The sequence below is a fragment of the Bombina bombina genome, chromosome 4 (assembly GCF_027579735.1).
Source record: "Bombina bombina isolate aBomBom1 chromosome 4, aBomBom1.pri, whole genome shotgun sequence".
NCBI lineage: Eukaryota > Metazoa > Chordata > Amphibia > Anura > Bombinatoridae > Bombina > Bombina bombina.
In genome coordinates this window covers 941,427,302-941,443,901 of record NC_069502.1, presented here as the reverse complement: position 1 = coordinate 941,443,901, position 16,600 = coordinate 941,427,302, and the positions used below count along the sequence as shown (strand labels likewise).

Sequence of the window (16,600 nt, the reverse complement as noted above, 5' to 3'; positions counted from 1 at the left end):
AATTAAATTTTCATGATTAGGGTAGAGTATGCAATTTTAAACAACTTCCCAGTTTCTATTATCAAATTTTCTTCATTCTTTTGGTATCCTTTGTTGAAGAGTATATGTAGGTAGGCTCAGGAGCAGCAGCATTCGGAGTTAGCTGGTGATTGGAGGTTGCACCTATGTGCCTCTTGTCATTGGCTCACCATATATGTTCAGCTAGCTCCTAGTAGTGTTGAGTACTGCTGCTCCTAAGCCTACACTTAAACCAAGAGACCAAAGTAAATTTGATAAAAGATGTAAATTAAAAAGTTGTTTAAAACTTCTTGCTCTATCTGAATCATAGTTTTGAATGTACTATCCCTTTAACTTTATCACAGAATGCAAGCAGAGCTGTCAGCTTGAGAGTACAATACACTTCTGTATTTTGTATGTATACAGAAGAGATGACATCTGGATGTGACAACCTTTTGTATTCTCAGTGTGTGTGACTGTAGGTTAGAAACCCAGGTAAGAGAAGTGATTGACATGGTTTGATGGCCAATCACCATCAGGCCAAAAGCTGTGGCTACCTCTTCATTTTATGGTTTTGGCCTAGCTGTATACATTTAAAGAGACATGAAACCCAACATTTTTATTTCATGATTCAGATAGAGAATACAATTTTAAACAACTTTCTAATTTACTTGTATTATCTAATTTGTTTAATTCTCTTGGTATTATTTGTTGAAGGAGCAGCAATGCACTTTTGTTTTCTAACTGAACCCATTGGTGAGCCAATCACAATCAATATAAATATGCAGCCACCAATCAACAGCTAAAACCTAGGTCCTCTGTTGCTTCTGAGCTTGCCTAGAAAAACCTTTCAGCAAAGTAGAGAAGCAAATTAATTTATAGAAGTATATTAGAAAGTTGTTTAAAATTGTATTCTCTATCTGAATCATGAATGAAACATGTTGGGTTTCATGTCCCTTTAAGTGAGTACTGGCCACTGTGTGCGAGTATGGTATATATGTATGTAGATATAATTTGGCTGATCCACTTCCAAAGCCTACATTATAATGAAAAGATTAATTTTCTGCTGAGATTTATGTTCTGCTTTCTGTTTGTCTAAGCGATATACAGGTGTCATTCCTTAATGATAAACCTCTGTTACATCTCAAAGCAATGCACAAACTGCTCCATTTCTAAATAAATGGATCATTTTAAAAACATGGCAGATGGAAGTTCCAGAATGATTCTATAACTTATGAAGTTTCTGCTAGATGGAGACAAACAAACCTTATTAGTCTCTTGTTAATGTTTAAAAAGTGGATCTTGCAGAAGATAATCCTAAAATTGTTGGCATTGGTCAACCACATTAACTTCCTTTATGTCAAAACAGACTTCTTCAAAGAATGGGGGAACGTGTTGCTTTTGTTTTAAATAAACATAATAGTTTAATTTCATACTTGCTTGTGGTTTGGTTTGGTGATTGGACTATGCAGTATATTGTCCATCCTGGAGAACCAGTTACTGCTTATACAAGGTCATCAATCAGCTGGGCAGCTATGACATTCCAGTCTGCATTTAAAAAAAACCTGGAGGTGCATTTCGCATGTGACTGCTATTTATTCTTTTTATTTATTATTCACTATTGTCCTTGGCCATGTGGTGTTTTTGTGTCATTTAATCATAGAGGCATTACTCCTCGGTTAAACCTTTTATCTACATTTGTATATATATGTATTGGAGAGGAATACTGAATCCTGTATTACAGTTGGAAAATTTTGCTGGGCGACTGTAAAGTGCCTGTTTGTGGACAGCAGTTTTTAAGTGTCACTTTCACCTTTTTTATCTGTGTTTCAGGTATTTCTGTTACTGAATCGTTTGCAGAAGAAATGAAAGTGTATATGAGAACATATTCCACACAAAATATTTAAATAAAGAAAATAGAACAACATTGCAATATACATTATTGTTATATATTTAGCCTGCTTTGGATGTACAAAACCAAAACAAATATGCTTGCTTCACAAACTCCAGAGAGCTCATTCACGTGTCACTAATGGGCTCAAGTAAGAGAGACCATGAATCCCACCTGGTCTTTCAAAGAGTGTATCCCTGAACTGTTGATTTTTGAAACTGTGTGTTAAATGCTTTTATATACAGATCTTTTGCAATGTTTTTATTTGCTGAAGCTATGCATGCACATATAAAAAGCTTTAATATCCCTTCCCTTTGGTTGTTAACCCATGGTTCACACAAGATTATTTATAATTATATGTATTATAACCCCATGGATTAAGTGAAATATGTCACATAGCTGAAAGCCACATCCTCTTATTAGTTTTACATGTAGCCTTGAATTGTTCCCTGGAGATAATGTGATGCAAGTGGCTTAAAACCTACTCAACCATGTAGACCACTGTTTCAATATGACAGGTTTGTGAGAGAAAAAAAATAGAAATCTCACCAAGTGCTTTGCTGGCCTTTAATAGGAAAGTTAAAAATATTTTATATGGATAAACCTGGCTGTTTATATTTGCGCTCTACTAAGTAATACCAGTGTACACAAATGTGCGCTGGTATAACAAGTTAACCGTAATGCGAACGCGACTTCGCATTACATGGAAGCATGGAACGCTATGTAAAGGCACTTTTCAGTGCTGTTTTTTTTTTTTGTAACACCCACACCCACCAACTTTAACCCCTCATAACTGCTTATTGCAGTTTTTTGGGGGGTTTGAGCATTAAGTCAGATGCTTAAAAACTCTCCCACCTTACTGGAAACTAGTCTGACATATAGCCAAACAAGGAAAAGAAGAAAGGTAGTAAAGGACAAGAGCAAAAAAAGGAGCATGAAAGAAAAAAAAAAAAAAAGGGTGGTGCATACTTGAAACTGCCGCCAGAAAACATTAAAAAAAATCTATGAAACAATGGCCGAAGTCTTGTGGACTCTCACCAACATGAAAGGGGTGAGAGTCCACACGCCATTACTTTTGGGAAACTAATACTCAAGCTGTGGAGTCCCCAATTAATAAGAGCAGTACAAAATGATTACATTTCAATTAATATATATATATATATATATATATATTCCACAAGACAAATGCACTTACAGGTCTTCAGTTAAAGTATATTCATAAATTTAATGAAACATTTGAGGAAAACCTCCCCTTCATCAGCATAACAACATTGTGACAAACCCACACTTAAATAGAAAAAGTGTAATACATCGTCATTATGTGCTGTATTACACTTTTTCTATTTAAGTGTGAGTTTGTTACAATGTTGTTATGCTGATGAAGGGGAAGTTTTCCTTGAAAACGTTTAATTAAATTTATGAATACACTTTAACTGAAGACCTGTGAGTGCATTTGTCTCGTGGAGTATTAATTACATTGATGCACCCAGGCAGATGACCTTTGGAGGGTAACACTGTAGCTTGGATTTTGGAGATTATAAATATATATATATATATATATATATATATATATATATATGTATATGCTACATGAAAACAACAATGCTACATGAAACAACAATGGCTTAAAACCAAGCAAAAGGGCTGTTACAGATGTTCGGGTTGCACAACCTGCAGTGAGATAATCCCATGTAAAGTCTTCAGAAATCCACATACGAGTCAGAAATACACAATCAGACATTTTATCTCATGTACAACCAGTCATGTAGTATATCTACTCAGCTGTTGCTGTGGTCAATTTTATGTGGGGAAAACGACTGACAATGCACGACTTAGGATGGCCAACCACCATTCAGCCATGCGGAGTGCCTTGGTGTCGGATCAACCCGTGGCGAGACACTTTTTAGTGGCCAAACATAAAGTGACGGATCTGAGATTCATCTTGATCGACCATGTTCCACCTCTCAGACGGGGAGGGGATCGAGATAGAACCCTACTCCAGATGGAATCAAGATGGATACATAGACTTGGTACCCTGTATCCTAAATGCTTGAATATGTCTAATGATTGGCAGTGATTCCTCTAATACTACTGTGGATGGGTAAGTGACCATGATATCCCTATTTGGGATGGTTCATCTGGTGTGAGTAACATGTTATAGTGGGACACACACTGGATAGAGCCAATCCAGCTAGCTATTATAGGTTAACTAACCAGTTGGTTTCACATGTCATAATGGGATACACATAGGCAAGTGGGAGGGAATCTTTTGGGATTCCTGCCCAGCCGGCGCGGACCTGGTCCTATACGTCAGTTACATCGACGATATTTTTATAATCTGGAGAGGAACATCTGATGACCTTCTTCATACAATCAATTTAATGAACATGAATACCATGAACTTAAATTTCACCTACGAACATAGCAATTGTAAGATCGACTTTTTAGATTTGAGAATAGAAATTAAAAATGGGCAAATTGAGACATCAACCTTTTTTAAAGAAGTAGACTCAAACAATTATATACACAACTTGAGTTGCCACCACAAAATATGGAAATCCAATATTCCAAAAGGCCAACAACTTCGCATAAGGAAGAACTGTTTGAATACCACCAAATGAGAGGAACAAGCTGAAGTGCTGAAACAACGTTTCATGGATAGGGGCTATGAAGAAAATCTGCTGAACAAGAAGATTGATGAAGTCAGGAGGGTGGATCGTAAAGATCTGATGAAATATAAAATTAAACCCAATAGAGAAGTTTCAGATGATATCATCAATGTCCCCATGATTAGTGAATATTGCGAAAACAGGCAAGTCATGGAAAGAATAAATTAAACGACACTGGGCACTACTCAAAGAGGATGATGTCATTGGAGAAACACTAACCAGTCACCCACAATTCATATACAGGAAAACAAAAAATTTGAAGAATATGATAGCCCCAAGTGTACCGGGCCAAAAAGGAAAAACTATGAAGGATATATCTGGCAATGACAGAGGTTTTTTCCCGTGCACAAGTTGCAAATCCTGCATGAATGGTTTAAAGACTAATCACTTCTTTTCAAATTTAAATAAAGAGAAACATAACATCCACAGTCTAATCAGGTGTGGAGACAAAGGCGTTATTTATCTAATCCAATGCCCTTGTGGGTTACAATATGTGGGGCAAACCTCCAGAATGCTGAGAGACAGAATGAGGGAACACATATTGTGTATAGAAAAGAAAAACGTGGACACTGCACTTTACAGGCACTTTACACAAAAACATGGTGGGAATATCAAAGATTTTAGATATTTTGGGATTGAAAAAATCCAAAAAATTGGAGAGGTCGGAACTATGAGCAAAAGCTATTATACTCTGAATCTAAATGGATTTTTAAGCTAGATAGCCTGTACCCCAAAGGGCTCAATAATAAAGAGGATTTGTCACACCTTTTAAAACTTAAGAGATGATTACAAATATATAAGAATATTTTTTACAGCTTTTATATATTTTTATAGCTTTTATACAACTGATACTTCTAGACAAATCACCCTTTACATATATAGATATTATTGAGCTATGGGTTGGAGACATATTCCTTAGGGACCTCAGGGGCATAATGTCACCACAACTATTTTCTCAAGACTTTAGAACATTGCTTATATTTATTAATAGTCGCCTAGGTGAGTTGTCCCTGTAGGCTTATAACCCTCAGTGAACTAATACCACTTTACGACTAGGTATTCTCCCATCCCGAGAGGGACCATATGGGATTTGTAATAGACACCTAATTAACTTTAGAGTCATCTTCATAATGAGTACCAAGGTTAAGGACTATAAGCCATTAGAAATTCTATTCATATAAGAATTTTCCCTTCTCTCTCATTTAGATGTAACATGTCCCCAATCAGTATAAATATATATATATATATAAATAAAAATATATATAAATATATAAATATATACAAACTATGGATCCATTATTAACTTTGAACCTACTATCATTTTTGGATCCCCACCATGCCTGTTTATTTTGACACTATGTTAGATGTTGTATTAGTGTTTTTACACACATGGGCTAGATCTTTTTATATACGGAAAAACTCACCTATTTTCCACCTGATTTTATTTGTATAATGTATATGAAATGTGGATTTTATACTAACTATTATATTAACTAGTATTTTATCGATATTCCCTTGCAATTTACTGTGTATTTGTATCTATTTTTTATCAGTTTGTCCATATGTAGGACGCAATCTATTTAGGGACTCACAAGTGCAGATCCCGATTTGGTAGGAGTAGTTTGCAGTATGGCCCATATGGTTCTGTTAGAAGCCTATATTATGATGATATATTCACTCAGACCACACCATTAATTATCTTTTGTAAAACGACAAACACAGTTCCATTTTAAACATTAAGATAAGACAGTTTTTAAACATGTTTTTATATAAAATGCGATGCCATTTCCTCCTTTTTTACTTTTATAGTTATTAATATATTTTACTTTTATAGTTATTAATATATTTCTTAACATTCAGCAGTTTTCCAACAGGAAGTAAATATTTTTGGTAACACATCTTTATTAGAAGTAGATTTTTATTATAAATACAATGTTTAGTAGCGCATTTTTTAGCAATTATTAAGCAGATTATCATATCAACAGAACTCCAAGGTCAACGGATCTTTTTATTATGAATAGAATTTTTACCACATACATTGTTGATAAAGAACTGTGTAAGCACATGAAAGCTCCTACGGTGATTTGTAAATATTCCAAATGTCAGAGAGCATCTTTTTCACTCAGTCATCTTTTTACTAAGTTATCTTTTTCACTAAGTCGCCATTTAGTCTACTTAACCCAGTAGCGATCACCAATCAGCTGTATATTGAGTCTCCTCGAGCGGCATTGTAAACATCCGGTTGAACCGAAACCGGAAAGGGAAATACGTCACTAACCCGAAACCGGAAGTGACATTGGCTAATACCTAACGCTACGACTGCTCGCATAAGCCTATATTTGTGCTTTTTAATAGCATCGAACAGACCCCCTATGTGGTAAAAATACAGCAGATATAGGAGGCGAAAGGCACCAGTTTAGTTATTTGAAAGTTGGCACTTTTATTTAGGAATGTAAGTCTAAAAGACATCTCCAAAATTGCCCTTACATCGGTCAGGTTGCCCATACCCACAAAGCATTGGAACAGGGACGGCCCACAATTTGAAAGTTTTTTGGCGCCCAAACACATGAATTAGCACCCATATAAAGGGACCACTATCTCATCACTTTATCAGTCTTGATAAAGGCCTTTCCCAGGCCGAAACGCATCGACATAAAGGGTGATATATTGTTTTAATACTTTAAATCAGTATTATCATTGTTCTTAGGACTGCTTTCTATTTTTCCACAGGTTTTACCACATCTTTTTGCATTTATTTTTAAATTTGTTTTGAAATATTTTTCACCACACTGAGGATATATTAACTATTGGATTTGCTTCACAACCAACTATTGTGTTTTGGGCTTCATATTTTATATTTGTATTTGGATAAACATTTTCACGCTTTTAACTTTGGTCTTTTTTTCTCACATTTTTTCACATTTTTTGGGACACAGTTCATTTTTTCGTTTTTGTTTGGATATTCTACTTTTTATCTTTATTTAACAGACACAAGGACTTATTATGTATTGATTACTATTTACTTATTGGTGGACGTGTATGTAGCAAGGTTTAAATGACCAACTATTATCATCACTGAAAACATATATGGGTTTGGTCCAGGGCACATTATGTCAATAAGACTCAGAAGTACAGCAACACAGATATAGGCTTTATACACATACATGCATGGAACACATGGATAATACGGTTATTCTCATTCAGAGTATGTCACAATATTTGTCTTGTTCTAAATTAATCACATGACAGTGGCCCTAATATTCAGTACCTCATATTATATGATATCCCCCTAATGCAAATCCTTGCATAACATACTAAACCAGGGGTTAAATTATGGTCTCACACAGACTGTGTGACTCATCAGATATTTACTTAAACCTTTTTAAATTGTTTTAACCTCCCCTGACTATTCATAAGATATTGCCTTTGCAGCTTGATAATGGGTTCCAATTACCCCTGAGCAGTTATGGTATAAACTTGAGACATTCGTATTATCTTTCAACAAATGACAGCCTTACTACAGGATGGGTTCTAGTGCTGCGCGCAAGCACACATGTCTTTACAGTGACGTCACCCCTGTATGCAAATTAGCCATGCGGTCTGATGAGGAACACCACGGACGTCGGAGGTCAATTCTCCGCGCCTGTTTTTCAATACTATTTGGATGGTTGCCTGGCCACAGTCCAAACACACACATATTAGACTTCACATCCTGGCTTAACAGTGAGTACTATTGACTCAAGTCACAGTGGGGGAACATAGCACATAATGATCGTAACATAGACATGCTGACAAGCCATTTTTAACTCCCATATCTTACAAACAGAGGTTTTTTATTGGGATCCTTTAACGGGGATTAAACCGTGATATGTGTATTATTTACAACTGGTGACCATTACATTGGATAATATAACTAATATCTGTGAACTGGGTGTTCAGGTATAATCGATATTAAGGCTGATATGTGAATGTGATAAGGTACATGTAGATATCTGTATAGTTTAATAGGTGGTGATAGATTTATTTCTTTTGCACTAAGGTTTGATTTTATTTGTTCTGTTTTTATGCGCTGATGAACTGACACTAGATGTTACAACTGTTAAACAATAGTGGATACTATGTTACATATGTATCTGTATACTCTAGGTGATGTGCTTAGATAGACTTTATATATTAGCAGTATGTTAATATGGATTGCTATGGGGGCTGTTGCCATGACAACCCCGGTTTTGGCGCAATTTGCACTAATTGTTTGATGTGTGGGGCTTAATGTGTTTATATTGCACTGTGTTCACTTGTATGTTTGTTCTGGTCTGAGGAAGGGGTCTAAGGACTCCGAAACGTTACCACAATTAAAAAAGTTTTTTTTAATCTAAAATCCAGTGAGTGCAGACCTTTGTTGGAATTGACATATATATATATATATATATATATATATATATATATATATATATATATATATATAAATAAACAGGAAAGAGGATCTGAGTGAAGAGTTCAAAAAGAACAGATCACTCAGGGACTGCGCTTGGGATTAGCCTTAAAACGAAATGTGGTGCTGGATTGTAATCCAGAAGAACAAATCATAGGCTACAAATGTCTGTATTCACAGGCAAATGTAAAATAATGTAGCTATAAAAAAAAACAATAATTGGAAAAAATCCAAATATAATTTACAGAAAAAATAAAAATCTGAAAAATATTCTTGCCCCTTCCAAATTAAAAAACCATTTGAAATCGAAGAATAATCAAATAGCAAATTCCAACTGGCTTACAGGGGGGTCAAAGTTTTTTTTTAGATGTCAGAGCTAATTGTCTGGGATGTTCCCATGCCTACAATGGAAATAAGCCAACTAAAGTTGTTAAATCCAACCAGAACCCTAAAAAAATCTGTACCATTAATACACTCACCAATTGTAAGACCACTTATGTGGTATACCTTTTGGAATGCGGCTGTGGCCTTCAATACATAGGACGCACAAAGAGGCCCTATAAGAAACGCCTATTTGAACACATTGACAACATTGAAAAAGGATTTGAGGGCCACAGCCTTTCAAAACACTACAAGAAAAAACATGACAAAAATCCATTGTGCCTAAAAGGAACAATCTTAGAACATGTAACAACCAATGAAAGGGGTGGAGATAGGTTTCTGACCCTCAGAAAAAGAGAAACCTACTGGATTCATTTCCTAGATACACTATACCCTCAAGGTTTAAACAAAGATATTGATCTGTCAGCCTCTTTAGTTTAGTTTAATTTATATAGGTGAAACACAGGTTTTAATATGGTGCTACTCTTGTTTTTACAATATTAGATATATTAAAGAAAGGATAAGAAAAGAAAAGAATGATGGATATGATTGGCTTTTATTTCTTCCTCTTTTATATCTCTTCCATTATTAACAACACTATTATTATTATTATTATCTCGACCCTGATATTTTTAAATACATTTCTTCCCCCATTCTCTAATGCTGCAAAACATCTTTTAAATAAATTATTTTGAAGAAAAATAGTTTTAATTAATCTTTTAAAAAAATATATATAAAATACTATAATCTTAAATTATAATATCAAATGACAAGCCTTAAACAGGGATATATGATATCGATATAAAGTAAGTAAATACAAAATATATTTCTCCCCCTTTCACCAAGAATTACAATATTAGTAATTATTATTTTTTCTATTATCTATTATATAATATCTATCTTTATTATCTTCCACTATTCTTCTTACTATTGTTTGCTATAATCGAAATAGTGAGGGTTCTTATATTCTAATATAAATATCCTGATAGAGGTTTATAGCGTTAGAATTACTGCTATAGGAATGTCTTTCCCCCTCCAAAATATTTGGAGTACCCACAAAAACACCTCTTATACCGCTCAATTTTATTTCATTTTAAACCCTTTCATCTTAAACACATAGGAAACATAATTTAATTCTGTTTTTAACTTACTTAGGTACTATTTGCTTAATCCGCAACTAGAATAAAATATGTCCAGCAGATTTACTCCTGCATTGTAAGTTAATTCCCGTGACATTATTTGTATTTTATATACTTTGTGTCTGCTTGTCTCAGCCTTTCTATATCCAAAACAGGAGCTACACGTGTTTTGTGATATTGTGATAATATGTGTAAGGTGGAAATACTGCCATTGAACTACTGCAACGTATACACACCCCCACATCAAGCCAATCAGCAACTACCAGGACCATACGCCCACTTTTTTATCCCTTTTAAATCACGCACAGAACCGGCGCTTTCCCCTATTGTGCCTCTGACGAAGAAGTACTCCTGTAGTGAGATATACTTTGAAACGCGTAAGGCGACGCAACACGGGCTACCCGGTCCTGGTAGTTTTTTTTTAACTCTTTATCAACTTATAGAAGCTTGTTTCTTCGTAATTGCAAAGATTGTTCTTAACGTCTGTTTCATACCTCATCTGTTGAGGTTTTGTCCTGTAAGCATAAACACAAAGGACCTGCATATGTGTGTATGTCTAACTAAATAAAAAAGCTGTATTACACTATCAGTGTTCCCTTTGTATTTCATGCATATCTGATACCGGAGCCCTATACAGATCCTATTCACCAGTTCTGGGGAAAACGGAAGAAAAATCTGTAACCACTTCCACCTAGACCGTTTATACCGCCTGGATGAATAAACCTGTGGGCGTAATACTTACCTCATCAGATTGAGGTGAAATCTGGTGAGTACCTGACCTTACCAGTATCGGATAAAGAAACTTCTGCATTTAAGTCTGCATATTTGATTCGACAGACTGTAACGTTAAAGATACATTTAAACCCAAGTCTGCATTTCTTCAGTGATAGACTGTGTAACCTCTTGTGGATTTAAAACAGTGATATCCTCCTGGCGGACTACATATTTCCTATCCTGCCCATTTTTCAATATTGACTATAACATGATGTATTATTTTTACTTTGTTTGATTTGATATGAGTCTGTTATTTTAGTGTATATATTGATTTTTCTGTTTTATTTTTATCGATTTTTATAACCAATTTATATTTCCTATATGGTGTTATTAATTTTCATTTTATACATCCTCTCTATACGATCAATACGATCATTACATTTTGGAGATTAATTTTCATTTCCATTACCATTTATTATCAATGGTGCTTCTTTTTATATCAATACCTAATATTTAGTATTTAATATAATTTTATCTACCGATACCATTACATATTTGAATATCTCCAGTTACATTCAAACTTATATATTAACATCACCCCCTCATACTAATTTTGTCCAGAGGATCAAATGATTCTTGTGGAGTAGCGTCACCTAGTACGTCTCAGGTGATTATATAGAACTACTCAGATGCGCTGAAATCATAATATCTTTCTTTATATATATATATATATATATCAGCACATAACAAAAATCACCTGGTCATTAGCAAAGGCCGCTACAGAAGAAGCAAAAAACATCAAATTGCTAGCTGCCTTGCAAATTTAATCAACAGATGCCTCATTATTAAAAGCCCAGGAAGTAGCCAATTACCAGCACCGGCATCAGCAGTGCACTAAGGAAACTACATAGATGCATGCTCGTGCCAACCCAATGCTTGCTAACTGACCAGGTTTGGGAAAAAAACTAAAGCTTTTCGAAGATCTGAAACACAAAGAGCTATTAGAAAATAAATAATAAACTGGCAAGTGCAAACATTATAACACTCTTATATTAGGGTGTAAACTTCTATAAAGATACCTTAAGCCCAATTCCATATAAAAAAAGACGCCTGTCACAATAGTCCCTTGGCTATGATGTACAACCCAAAGTGTACCTAATAATAGCCTATAGGCTAAGTGAGTGTCTACAATAGCAAACCCCATACTTACCTAGCAGGCACCCACACTACTGAACTTAGCACTTGCAGGAAAATATTGCTTCCAGTAAACAGCCAATCCAGTGCTGTACACTTGACAGCAGAGGCTCTTTTTATATGGAGTATAACGAAGACCCCACAGGAGGGGGCTAGAGATCGGTTCCTGCAACACCTGTGGCTGACCTGTGACTAACACCCAAGAGGTGTAAATGTGCCACTACCACATACTCCAGAACCTTCCCTCTGTCAAACAGTAGCTCTCTATGTGGAAGCTGGGCATTAAATCGGTCTGAGGACCCCTCCCACTGAAAAACATCTGAAGCACCTTCTTTCTTCACCTTCTTCCTACCCAAGGCAAAAATAAGTTTCCAGTAAGGTGAGAGGGGTTTTTAAGGGCTCTTGGAATTTTGGTGATCTCTGCCTCCGCCTAATGGTCAGGAGTGTTTTTTCCCCAGGAGTAATGGCTCGTGGATCACCTTTATAAAATAAATTACCTTGATGTGGTCCTGGGCCTATCCACATTTGGCCAAATGCTGTAACTAACGCTTCCATTTTGCTTTTAATCTAGCTCTGTGCTTGCAAGAAAGTGCCAGACTTTCTGTGTGTTTTGTTAATATTTTTGTTGTGTAATTTTCCCTATGGCCTTTGCACCCGGGCATGTCTATGGTTTGCCTAATTCACTGAAAGATGTGCAGCTGTCTGTGAGTGCTAGGGCTGTGAGTTTTGGAGTGTCATGGTATGTTTACTAGGTTAGGTTTGCAGTCCATTTCCATGTTTTGTGTATGGAAATTCTAAAGGGCCTGTGTCATCCTCAGTTGTAATTCTGTTTGGTTGAAGACATGCATTATGTGGCTGTAAGTTAGGGACCCAGGGGGGAAGAGACCTTGGAGTGATCCTGACCAAATATACATATTTTTTCCTGTTGGCATTAACAGATCAGAACAGCAAAATAATTATATATTAGCAATATGACTATGGCTAGCCTTGTTCTCTGCAGACTAAAGCCCAGATTTGCTACTCCAAATAAGTGGTGGGCGGAGCTTGGCAATTGAAAACAAATGCAGCAAAGAAGAAGTTAATTTATATTTTATTTCTTAGCAAGACAGCAGAAATCTCTTATAATTACAAGGCATTTACTGTCCCTTTAAAAGCTCAAACATCATCAGCTCGCCTCATGACCCTGTTAAGAAACAGGAAAACCACAGATAACTGGAACTACACAAGGTATATAATGGTATTTACAAACATAATTTAGTCTTTAAATAAATTATACAAGCAAATATCACTTAGAGTATTTGTTAAAAAGATGATTTCCAATTCTATCAAATTTGTATAGGTTACGTATGCTATTTTATACACTAGAAATTCAATCTCTACCACAGCATCCAGGCCCTGTATCTCTCTCTCTCTCTCTCTCTCTCAAAGTCATGCCCATTCTTATTATCAGTTATTTAAAAAGTACCATTTACTAAATGCTACACAGTGGTACATTACATTCATTACAACACTTTAACAAACAAAAAGAGGGGTGCCCTGTCCTTGAGATATATATATATATATATATATATATATATATATATATATATATAGTACAATACTTATATATCCCCGCACTCTAAAGGTAACAATGTAACAGACTATAAAGAGTCAAAAATCATATTAAATATTAGCTACAACATAGAAAAATATATTAAATAAAATACGCAAAACTAGTTACGCGGCCCCTGGCCAGACGCTGGTTAGCCATACTCTATCGCAGCAGCAGCTACATGTTGGAGAATTGTATGTCTATCTTCTTTGCAGCGGTGCCTTACTTTGTGTTCTATAAGTGTTGATACATACATCGGATGTAAGGAATTGGAAACCTGCAGGACATTACATCTACACTTTGGGTAAGATCATTCCTCTTTTGTATTACAGCGGGGTCATATATTCCCAGCTATCCCGGCGGACATAGTCCTTGAGTGCCAGAGGATCTGCATAGATAAACAAGGGAGAGTCCTTCAGACGGTCCAGTGGATGTATTTGTCTGTAATATAATCCAGCAGATATAATCTTAAAGTTTCTGTTCTATCAGAACTTTGCATTGACTGACTGCATAGCTGTGTGATTCCTATTACTTGGCGATACCCTTTGCTGTTTTCTTGCATACTAACATACTAAGTGTGGCTTTGCAATTTGTTTGCTTGACAAACCATCAGGAAGGCTTTGCAGATCGTATGCTTGACATCACTATTTTGAGCTTGCGTGCAACCACGCCCTCTGCCTGCACACAGCCAAACACGCGCTAACAGGAGCTGTCAATCTCATTGAGATTGAAATTCTCCACCTAAGACGTGAACAAGAGGGTATGGAAGCAGCGGTCTAATGACCACTGCTTGATAAATCCTGACTGCAGGTTCCCTTGTGAAAACCTGCAGTCAAAGGTAGGAGAAAGGCTTGATAAACCGAGCCCAATATGGCAGCAGTTTACTGAGAAGTGGGCAACTACTTTCAGTGACAAATTACTGATGTCTGTTTTCTGCTCAGTGGTAGGACAACAAATAAAAAAAAATAGAAAACTTAGCAGGCCAAAAGTGATCACTGGGTTTATTTTTTTACCGTTGGGTCAAACGCATCCTAGATGACTTACCATAACCATCATATCTATATGAAGACGGGTGGTCCCCCAGAATAGCTTGTCTCGGACGGCCTTTACCTTGGTCTGAAACAAATTAAGATTATTATTAATATAACACAGATTCTGAAATCTTGAAAACACACTCAGTACTAAAGAATAATCTGTAACTCCATAGATAGCAGTAAAACATGTCAAATAAATTGCAGTTGATAACTAAAAAACTGAATATATTTGTATTTATGAAATAATTTAGTTGTCAGCTCTACTTTTTATACAAGGCAACATACTACATGATTACCAGGCACATTAAAGGGGCGGAGTCAACAGGATTTCTGCAGGTTTTAAAGAATATGATTAAAACATTTTTCATAAATAAACATTGGTTGAAAGATAAAATGTACTTGTCACCTAGTGGTATCTCAAATTATATTTTGCAGAACATCATTGAGGCCGACTAGCTTGAAAACTGTGTGTAAACAAATGCGATTAATTAATTTTCTCTCATGCCATATACAAACAATAACAATTTTGACCGCAGAAAGCTGTATTTGGCTATTCTCAACACTGAATTTATTATTTTTAAAGTGCAATACACATATTTGGATTTGAACAGATCTTTGTGTGTTGCACTTTGACACTAATAAATCTAGTGCCAAAAATAGATGAATGTTGCTGCCTGCTGCCATATGTTATTTGTTTTATAAACAAATGACAAATAACACATTTTCACCCATCCTAATGTGTATGATAGAAGCTTAATAACTGTATATAAAACTAGGGTGTCTCATTTTATTCTAAAGATAGAATCAGTTATGCTTCAGCCCACAACACAGATTTTGTTAGGACCAGTCAGTACAGAGACACCCTGCAAGCTGGTGATTGGCTAAGCAAAGAACGGCCATACTATACAATTAAGATCTCAATTGTTTTAAAAAAAACATAAGGGTGAATAATGCAGATATTTTTTTTTTTTTAATGTGTGCATGCTAACCACTGTTTTTGTGTTTGAGAGAGATACATAAATGGGTATTTAACATGAACAAAAATGTGATCTGCACACTATTACAATATTGCTGTATTTTTGTATTAAAGGGATATGGCAGCATACTATTACAAAACACTAGCGAAATGTGTGTAAAAGTAAAACCATACTACTGTCTATTAAAGGATATTCACACACCGTATAAATCACAAAGCAAAATGTACAATAGAACATACAAAGAAAATACTTTTCTTAACCAACAAGTTTGTGCCTGAACGTTTCAAAGTGTTTTATATACATTGGAGGCCCAAAGTATCTGGATGAAAGAAATAAAATGTTAATTGGGGGAGGGGTGGGGAAGGATCAATTAATTATAAATGTTCTCCATTTTAATAGTACCCCACAAATGTCTGATTTCTTGTGAATACAACACCCTAAGTCTCCTGGAGTATGTGTGAGATAAATTTAGATTTTTTGCCTACATGCCCAGCTGATGGGACAGTACACACATTTAAAAGCAGGGCAAACTCAAATTATGCTAGTACTTATGATAGTACCATATAAACTTATACTTTTTT

At 35.4% G+C, this 16,600-nt stretch overlaps 1 protein-coding gene across 1 annotated transcript in view; it reads right to left on the bottom strand.

Moving 5' to 3' along the window:
- Positions 1–16,600, bottom strand: part of HNRNPLL (heterogeneous nuclear ribonucleoprotein L like) — a 106,914-nt gene that overhangs the window by 29,775 nt on the left and 60,539 nt on the right. The window contains exon 7 of the mRNA XM_053711932.1: positions 15,053–15,124. Within this exon, the coding sequence (XP_053567907.1) occupies positions 15,053–15,124 (72 nt within the window). The remainder of the gene's footprint in view (positions 1–15,052; positions 15,125–16,600) is intronic.